Source organism: Coturnix japonica, chromosome Z (assembly GCF_001577835.2).
Source record: "Coturnix japonica isolate 7356 chromosome Z, Coturnix japonica 2.1, whole genome shotgun sequence".
Lineage (NCBI taxonomy): Eukaryota > Metazoa > Chordata > Aves > Galliformes > Phasianidae > Coturnix > Coturnix japonica.
In genome coordinates this window covers 46,444,714-46,454,889 of record NC_029547.1, presented here as the reverse complement: position 1 = coordinate 46,454,889, position 10,176 = coordinate 46,444,714, and the positions used below count along the sequence as shown (strand labels likewise).

The 10,176-nt window shown below is 39.4% G+C and overlaps 1 protein-coding gene across 1 annotated transcript in view; it reads right to left on the bottom strand.

Moving 5' to 3' along the window:
• Positions 1–4,042: 4,042 nt before the first annotated feature.
• CPLX1 (complexin 1) overlaps positions 4,043–10,176 on the bottom strand; it is a 97,152-nt gene continuing 91,018 nt past the window's right edge. Inside the window, exon 3 of the mRNA XM_032441280.1 lies at positions 4,043–9,251. Within this exon, the coding sequence (XP_032297171.1) occupies positions 9,054–9,251 (198 nt within the window). The 3' untranslated portion in view covers positions 4,043–9,053. The remainder of the gene's footprint in view (positions 9,252–10,176) is intronic.

The window sequence follows — 10,176 nt, the reverse complement described above, 5'->3', positions numbered from 1 at the left end:
GTGTTATGACATGGAATGTATGCTGGGAGGAAGGCCCTAACTAGTAGGGCAGTATTTATTCCCAGACATCAGCTAGTACCATGTCTGAGACCTTGGGATATTTTATCCTTATATTGAAGTCCATTTTTTTTGTTGTAAATCTGCACTCCTGCTGGCTTATGTGGGGAATCTGATCTTAAATGGAAACTTCTGGTCAGTTAACTGAGCGTGACAGGAGGGGCAATTGGGGATTAGGGAGAGGTCCTGCACCAGGGTGTGGTGGGCATGGAGTGGGCTGCCCAAGGCAGTAGGCACAGCCACAGTGCTGGAATTCAGTTAGACACCACTCTCAGATACAAGGTTTGGATTTTGAGTATTGCTATATGGAATCAGGAGTTGGACTCTGTAATACTTGTGGTCTCTTCCAACTCAGAATGTGCTCTGATTCTAGGATTCTATGACTAAAATGCAGAGTAAATACTAAATAGTTCAGAGAACTTTTTGACTTGGAAGAACAGCTCACTGTGAAATCCTTGACATACTGTTCCTGTTGAGGGCTAGTTGAACACCCATGTAACATCTGCAGGATGTCTTGATCAGGCAGGAATGTCTTGTCTCAGCATCTGAGAAAGGAAATGAGGGCAAAAAGAGATTTGTTGAGTACAAAATACTTGCAGACTCTGAGAAACAAGAAGGAACACAAAATGGCTACTCTATATCCTAGTTTTGAAGAAACTTAGGTCAGTTCATGTGGGGAAAAAAAAATAGATAAAGCATCAGCAGATATGTTTTACCCTCCCTGAACATTTAATTGTAGTGGAGTGGTTATGTCTCTTCTGCTTGCTAAGCTGCTTAGAAGGCACAGTTAGCTGTTCAGGGAGGCACACCATGTGCTCCACTTATGTAAGCATGTAGTGGACTTTATATCAGGCAAATTCATTTCCACCTGAACACTAAACAAACGTAGATATCTGACTGTCATGTTGGCTGCTCAACTTTTTGTTGGTGTCATAGCCTTTTATCAAGTCACACCTTTTTCATTTGTTTCACCTCATTTCCAAGAGTCAATCTGCCATGCATTCCTTAGGTTGTGTTGAGATGTGGGTTGCAGGAGTCTTCAGGGAAGGCTGCAGATGTAAAAAACACACAAAATTTTGCAGTGCTTTTCATTGGGAGGTCTCAAAAAGGCACCAATATCATTACCCTCATTATCCTTACTTTACCCTTGAGGACAAATGAGGAGCTCTGTAGCTCTGACTATTTCTTGGGTAAGTGAATGGGAAAATAATAACTAGACAGTGTGCTCCCTTGTTATTTGGGTGTGGTTGGCTCTCCACAGCCTGTTCTTGTGCATGATTGTAGTGTTCCTGTGGTTGCGAGTGGATGAGTGGTTGTGTTCCTCACAACCTTGATGAATGAGAAAACTTGTATCCCCTGCTTAGGAAATTTCCATTAAAATGTTCTGTTCTCATTTCTCCTCCCTTGAATGTAGAGCAGTGCTGAGCTGACCTTAAAAAAAAAATAATTATGAGCAATCACCATCTGCCAGCCCATGATTTTAACTGAGTAGTGGACATGTTGTTTTTCTTCTCTTTGTCAGAGTCTGTTAAGCTTGTCTGGCTCATCTTCTCCCTAGAAATGGCTGCAGTACCACAGAGGATGAAGAATATGTCTTACAGGGAAAAACAAGAGATCACTAAGCGCTTCCTAATAATATTCTGTAATATTGCGTGAAAAACTTCCACATTCTTTGTGTCTCATCCTCATTTAGTACTGTAAAATCCAGCTGTTTCTTCAGTTGTCTAAATAAGGGCTCTCAGTCTGCAGCCTGACTGTCCAGAAAGTGTCAGTAATAGACATGCTAATGTATCTTTAATTATGACTGAGGAAAAAACAACAACAAAAGTAGTTGATTTTTCTTCCCAATTCCCAATTTTTCTTCCCACCGAAGGGGAAGGTGTTCTTTGTGGCTGAGGAGTGAATATAATATAGAGAAATTTGGAAAGGTATTTCATTTCAACAGTTAAAAACCCAGATGCTAGGTATTGGGTCCTTCTACACAGAAAAATCACAGATTATCTGTTTAAGAAATCAGATTAATGAAGAGTCCCAAAGCTGCCTTGTGTGAGCTTCAGACATCTTGTTCAGTGATTGTAAATATACTGTGGTTATTTTAAGTACCAGTCAAGTGGAAATTAGAAAAAAACACAATGCTTTATACCTAAATTCCATTTCAGGACATACTTTTCCTTCCAATGTAACATGGCCTTAGCTTTGTTTTGACTTATACCAGAATCACTAGTTGAAAAGGTTGAAGAATTGTGTTCCATTTCATGTAAATTTAAAAATAATTTTTTAGTAAAAAAGAAATAAACTGAAATACATTTTTGATCACACAGGTTTTGCATACTCTGCTCTAAATCACTCTCAGTCCATCTGAAACATTTGACACCTAAGTTTGAAATAAGTACTTTTCTGACTCAAAACACCATCAGCTGATGTCTGAGCTTGGCAAATATATTGCTGTCTGTGCCTGACCCTCTCACAGAAAAACACTGTTTTGAAGGGAAAAAAAAAATCTGGAAAAAAATTGCAGTTCCACAGACCAAACAGAATTCTGTTCCCCTTTAAATACTGAAGGCTCAAGAAAGCATGGATATTTGACATTACATCCTCCAGAAATTTGTTCATCTTAGTTATGGTTTCACCACTTATCTCAAACCATCTGTAAAATCACTAAAGACAGGGTGTAGCTGGGCTATCTTAAACAAGGAATATCTCAATGCAATTGTAGCCCTTTTCTTACCTGAAGAGAGGAGGAAGAGTTTGGAGGGAAGGAACTGAAAGTCTTGGTTGAGAATTTTTAACTGGCATGCTGTAACTCATGGTAATAACCACAAACCTCTTGGGATGCTGGTAGGTAAAATATATCAGTGCAGTCCAGTAGCCTTCATTCAAGACCCAGTTTCAAAGACATTTGAGGCTTTGTCTCATTCCACTCAAGAAAGTTTCCCCTGACAAAGTACACTTTCAAAGAGGGAAAAAGTAGAATTATTTTATTTTTAACTTATTTTCAATAATAAAGTAGAAGTTGGTTCCAGAAATAATTCACCCGTATTACAGAGTGAAACCTATCAGAATCCTGCTTTCTTTCTTTGGCATCCAAATCCTTTCCCATAACACACCTGTCTGATATGATTATTGTGGCTCCATTGATTTCACTGCTTCATAGGGGAGTCGTTGGAATGCTGCTTCTTCCCTTGTTATTTTTTTTAAACACAGGTCATGAATTGTGCTTAGAGCAAATGAAAAGCCTGTCCCTGAGCACACCGGTGGCAGTGACATTGGTGTGTACTCATTATAGCAGTGCTGGGCTCAAAGTCTGGGTAGGTATTATGGGATGTAAATAATGTAGGTTGGTGCCCTGGAAAGCAGCCTTGTGCCTGCTTTTCCTGATAAAAATAAAATAAAATAAAATAAAATAAAATATAAAATTAATTAAATAAATAAATAAAATTAAATAAAAATTGTCATATATGCAGTGGTCTCAAAGGAGAGTTTTCCCAGGGGGAAGAGTATCAACATTTCTTACATGAGATGTTTATTTCACTTTCTTTTTCCATGATGATGCAATGTGCTTATGTACAACATCTCAGCTTCTGACTCATCTGAGGAAGTGAAATGAGGACTAGCTGTGTTCAGTTTGTCAGTCTGTGAGTTCAGTGTATATTACATGTTCTGGATCCAGTGATAAATTTGATGTTACTGCTAATCAGCTTTTTACTCTTTTGCTGTTAAGATTCAAATATGTTTGCACATTGTTAGATGCCTGTAGTTTGTTCCAAGGAATGGTGTTCTGTTCTGTTCCTCATATAATTCCTAATAGCAAAATTTATCTAAACTTTATGGTAATCGTCTCTGGATGCCAGCTCTTACTGGTATTAAAATAATCATAGAATACCCATTTTTTCTCCTCAGATATGTTTCCATTCTATCTGTAACCTTAAACAGCATTACTTTCATTTCCCAGTGTAGGAAGTCCATAGGAAAGCATTGCAAAAAATGTATGAAATCATTTTATTTTTTTTTATTGTCTGTGACTCCATTTTAAAAGAACATTATACCATTTACCTACATCATGCAGGAAAAGTAGCAGGCAAATAACAAACAAAATTTACATTCACAAAGTTTCTACTTTAAATAATCTTCTGGCTCGTTGGAGAGTACTGCATGCATCTTAAAGAACACTGGGAAGCATTTCTACTATAAAATGCATTGTTAGATTGAGTTTTGCTCTGTGCATGTGTGTGGGCAACAGTGGAGAACAGAGAGAGAAAACAAGCAATATTTTAATGTCAGTATTGAAACATTTTACTAACTCAGCACATGAAGAAACAGTATCTTGATAACATACTCAGATTGAATACAGACAAGTTTCAGATACATAAGACATTACTTTGAGGTCACAACAGCTGATTTCTAACAACACTTATTCTAGCACAGTAAGCTTGGCAAAAAGATGTACTAACCAGCATTGGTATGGTGTTTCTTGACGAAGGAAAGGGGCGAGGAGGGACATAAGCCAACGTATGGTACTAGAAACATAGACTGAGGAACTCCAGAGTGATCTAGCACATGATCTTGTATCTCATTTTATTTATTTTAAACACGAGTATCATTCATAATTAATATTGCAGTCTGATTTCATATGGCTTTCTCTAAAGATAGGTATGAGTTTGCAAAGGGCAGTGGCAAACTCATTTGTCCTCCAAAAGGTGGAGGCCCTTTGACTTTTGTTGGTAACTAGAAAGATCTTGGAGCTACAAAGGAAAATGGCTGCAGTGTCTAGCCACCAACCTCTCTGTGTTAATTAAAATTAATCCACACCTGCCACCTGAAACAAACAACCAAATAAATAAATAAATACATCTTCTGGGGGGGAGGGAATGGCGGGAGGAAAGGAAAGAAAAGAAAGACCTCATTTACCTGAGATTGAACAGACTAGCAACACAAATGAAACAATGGCATGGAATGACAAAGAGAAATTCAGAATCCAAACAATGAACCATACTTATCTTTGGTCTTGTTCAAGTGCTTCAATGCCTGCTTGTGTGCTGAGGGGGATAGTGTCTGTGACATTGCTTCTCATACCCATACACCAGCCAAAGGTGTTGTGCACTATGTTGGCAGTGCAGGGTAAGATATGGAAAGAATGGGCACAAGGAAGGGTGGAGTGCCTGCTTTCGAGTCTGTTCAGAGTGGCTTAGGCACTTTGGAGATGATGGAATGACTTAGGGAGAGGCCCAGAACTCACGCAAGGTGCCAAAGTTATCTGAGACAAAACCAAGAAAAATCTGCCCAATACCTGTGATAGGTCTGTTATGTTTCTTTATTGAAAGAAATTGAAAATTAAAAGGAAAATTCATATCTGGCAGCTCACAACTGGCTGAACTGCACCATCCATGGAGTAAGGTTTACTGTGGGCTGGGAGAGCTGAGGTACAGAAGTGATGACATGGCTGGGCTGGAAAGCTCCCACAATGAAAAATGCTCAGCAATTATTATTTAATAAACCACTTCCCCTTTTGCTCCTGCTCTGTGAGCCTTGCTTGTAACAAACTCCACACAGTGTTCCCACAACATTTTTCAGATTTTGGATCTAGATGTATACACCATTCAGGGGCTCAGCTCACAAGACAAAATACCTTTTATTATTATTATTATTATTTTTCTTCTGAGCATGAGGACAATGCTACCTGCTTATAACATTAGAGCATAGGCCACACAAGATCCTGACTTACACCAGTCAGTGGCGCAGCTGTTGAGGCACAATTAGAAAAAAAATGATACCAAATATCCATCTGTTCTCTCTCCTGACCCTCTGTTGTTTCCTCTTCCACACACAAGTGCACTCATCAAGGTGCCAGGGAGACTGAAAACCAATGAATGATTGGCAGTATCGTCCAACATAGGGGACAGCATGCAGCAAACCTTGCTTCTGCCCATGGACAGGATTTGTCTGGATGAAGAAATGAGTCTGTGATGGGAGCTAGGGATAGGTCAACAAGCAAACCTTAGAGAAATCCAAAGCAAAGCAGTATGAGTTCATCCTCTTGTTTGCTTGTTTGTAGACTCCTTCAAGACAAGACCAGGGGAGAATATAAATGCATGAACTCGTCTTTTTTAGCAGGGGAGCTTTTGTGCTGGTTTGTCTTATGCATTAGAGAACACAGACCAACTACTCACATCAGTCAGAGTGTTTCAGAAGATGTGGTGAGAGTGTGTCAGCAGATTTCACTGCCATTGAATGGCTGGAGCTAAGAACCAAGCTCTCTGCCCTTTAGCTTTCAGGAGTGTTGGATCTAATTCTCTCTCAGAGCATCCGAAAAAGCTTCTGCCTTTGTGACAGGAGAGTTTTCAGTTTTTTGAGATCTGCTTAAATAACCTTCACTTAATGTACTTAAACAAGCTCTACTACTTTAGTAGCTGCTGAATTTGCATGGAGTGAGTAGGACACTCTCCCTAGAAGATGATATGTTGCTCCGCACTACCCAAGCATTGATACAGAGTTAAAAGAGTCTTCTGGGTCATTGAAGTCTTAGGGGGACAAACTCATCTCACTCTAAATGAAAAGGCAGAAAAGTTCTGATATTATCTGAAAGAGTAAAATCTGTCTTCTTCCCTTGCAAAACTCAAGGCAGTTTACACTAGAATGAACATGTCTTGTTTGTAGATCCAACCCAGAACAAGTTGCCTTTGTATCATCTGGTTTTGACTTGTAGATCAGTTAAACATCCTCAGCTTCCACCCTAGATTTGGTAGAAGCTTGACACTGAAGTTACCCAGGAAGCAGCAAATACTGCTGACATACCTGAATAATAATTGGGTGAATAGGGCAAAATGAATGCATTTATTTTCTTTCACAATAATTTTTTCCTACTGTATGAGATGCTGCTAAAAAACACAGAATTCATGTTAGTTTACATAGTTTAGGCTTGTTGACTTAACTATGATGCTCATACTTACTTGAAAGGATGACAGATGTCTTTAAATTCCATATCCAGAAAAATAAAGGAACATTTGCGTAAGGTCAGTTATGCTGAATATGTGAAACAGATAAGTTCCAACCAATTAAAATGCTTAATCTTAGGTACCTGATATCTGTGGTTGTTTTCCTTTCCGTTGTTGTTTCTACTGTTTCCATGATAGGGACAAACTCCTGTGAGGCAAACCCTGATTAGACAGAGATGGTACCTTTCCACTGTATACGATGCATGCTGGTGAACTACAAATTCTACACCTGTTTTACTCAGTAGATCCCTACCACTTTGATATGGTCTTTGAAAAGCTGCTGGGGAGGCCAGGATTCACCCTTAAAGGAAAAGAAACTGCCTTTTCTAAAAAGAAAAGCCATGTTATTGAATTAGGTGAACCTGTTTAAATGTAAGAAAAACCTGGGATAGCAGTGGAACAGGAGCTGAACTCAATGATCCCTTAAGGGTCCCTTCTAACATGGGATATTCTAAGATTCTATGGTTCTGTGATTATCCTACATTATTGTGAGACTGCGATGGCATGATGCTCTTACAGCAGATACTACAGTGATGTCGCCAAATACAAATATTCTGTGATCAGCTTTTCAGATGACAGTCCAGAAAACTTAGCAAGGGATTGTGCTCAAAATAAATCTGTTGAGTGTGTGTGTACTAGCAAATCAACACCTCCAGAAGAATTTGTCTTTTCTTATTTAGTTTCTCAATGCTTACTGTGCTGTACTGGAAAATATCTGTGCCTATGTCTGGCTAAGGTATTAAAGAAAGGTTGAGAGAGATTTTTTTCACACTTTTGTAGAACCAACAGATACTACATACTGCTATAATATTATCTCCTGCAAATGACTGGAAAAGAATTGTGCAATTCATCCTTACTACATCTTTTTACAGTAGGTGTAGACTGAAAGTTCAATTTAACATCTGGAGGAGCTGAATCAGAAAACTGAATTACCTCTCCAAGGCAACAGAGCAACTTAGTATGAGACGTAGGAAACTTAGAATTTCTGGCTCTCCAGAGTCACATCTAAATTCCACATTCTCTCACAACTGTATTGAAGGATGTGTAGAAAGCAGCAGTTTCCAGTATTCTGGAAACCAAATGCCTATCCTGCAAGCATTGCTGGGAATAAGATTGTCAAATATGGCACTGGGCAGAAAGAGGAAGTTTAGTTAATCAGAGAGGCCAACATTCCTGGTCACTGACTTCCAAGGAGTGGAAAGGTTCTCTAACAGTACCACACACCGTACTGTAGTTCTGGCTCTCTGCATGGCACCTGTCAGACCAAATCTGTTCTTTCAAGTTAAGTGTATGGCTAATTCCCAAAGTGACATGACTCTTGCTTAGATTCTGAGGCATTTAACTTCTATCAGCATCCGAGGGCAAATGACTCACTTCTTCTATAGTTCTGAGTGATGTCAGCTGTGTAAGTCATGCATGATTTAGCTTCCAAATGATTTTTTTATTTATGCCAGTGATGGAATTAAAACTGAAAAGCTTTGCTTTCATGGGAGAACTGAGATATTCCTTCCAAGGGTAGATGTGCTCAACAATTGGCTAGTGTGACCCAATCAACAAGAATGTTAATAAAAATAACTAATAATTATTATCAGTAATAATAATTTAAGAAAGCTGAAAAGGATACTGTTCACACTTAGTGAACACTTCTTCCTGCTTTGGGTCAAAATGCATGTGAGGTTGTTCCTTTTCTATGCTCAATGTACAGTTGCCTTATTTAACATACATAGTACTATGGCTTATAATAAAAGTTGTGTAGTCTGCAGCTTTTTAATCTTTACATCCATTCAGAGGCATCTACTGGATGTGACTATGTACAAAAAAAAGGACTGATGAGTCTTGGGGTAGAGGCAAAGGGAAGAGGCAGTGGGGAATGGGAAGCAAAAGGACTCCTAGTGAGCATTAGAGGGCAGAGGTGCATGATGGATGGCAAGATTGTAAATCCCCATTGGGCAAAAGAGAAATCCTTTGCAGTACTGTTTATGCCCATCTAGCAGTCTGCAGTTATTACTTCTTGAACATGTCCTGCAGGGGACCTGGTAGGTATTTGATGACTGTGTCTAGAATGCTCTCTTCTTCCTCCTCCTCCTCCTCCCCACAACCAGGAGGAATAGCCTTCTTTGGACGAGTCAGGCTTCCTTCAGCATTAGCTTCCAGTGCAGCCTGGGCCTCTGCTTCTTTTTCCTCCTTCTTCTTTATCCCATACTGTAGGGGAAAGATAACACATTGTCAGTCACCCACTTGACAGATTAGCTGATTAAGGGAGCTATCATATGTAGTGCCTAATATTTTATAATATGCACACCACTGCAAATGTTCTGCTTTTCCTGTTTCACTGATACTCAAATTACCATTCCTAACAACTCTCCCTTAAATAAAGCCCAGTGGAGAGACAGCTCTCTAAAGACAAGATGATCTCAAATAATTCAGATTCTGGGAGATCTGGGAGAGAATCTGGGACCACAGAGCCATAGGCCTAGCAAAGACAATACCAGCTCTGTGCTGTCAGTTTCTTAATGGTATTCTACTGTTGTTAATCCTACCCTTTTCTCTTACCTAATAGGTCTGATGCTCAAGGTCATCATCCAGTACTTGAAGGGAGCGTATAAACAGGAGGGGCAATGACTTTTTATGAGAGTGGATAGTGATAGGACAAGGGGGAATAATTTTAAACAGAGACAGGGGAGATTTAGGTTAGATATTAGGAGGAAGTTTTTCACACAGAGGGTGGTGATGCACTGGAACAGGTTGCCCAAGGAGGCTGTGGATGCCCCATCCCTGGAGGCATTCAGCACCAGGCTGGATGTGGCTCTGGGCAGCCTGGTCTTATGGTTGGGAACCCTGCATATAGCAGGGGGTTGAAACCAGACAATCTTTGAAGTCCTTTTCAGCCTAGGCCATTCTGTGATTCTATGATTATCTGAAATGATTTTGAAACTCCATCTCCAACATTTTATAATAAAATAATATGGATGAGGCAAAACCTCAGGAAAAGCTAATTATCAACAATGTAGAGCGAAGTGGTTAAGACAGACAGGCAGATTGAAATGAAAATGACAGTTCTAGGCAGACTGCAATCGAGTAAGACCTCTCAGTGAAAATAAATCTCCATAAAACAGTCTACACATAT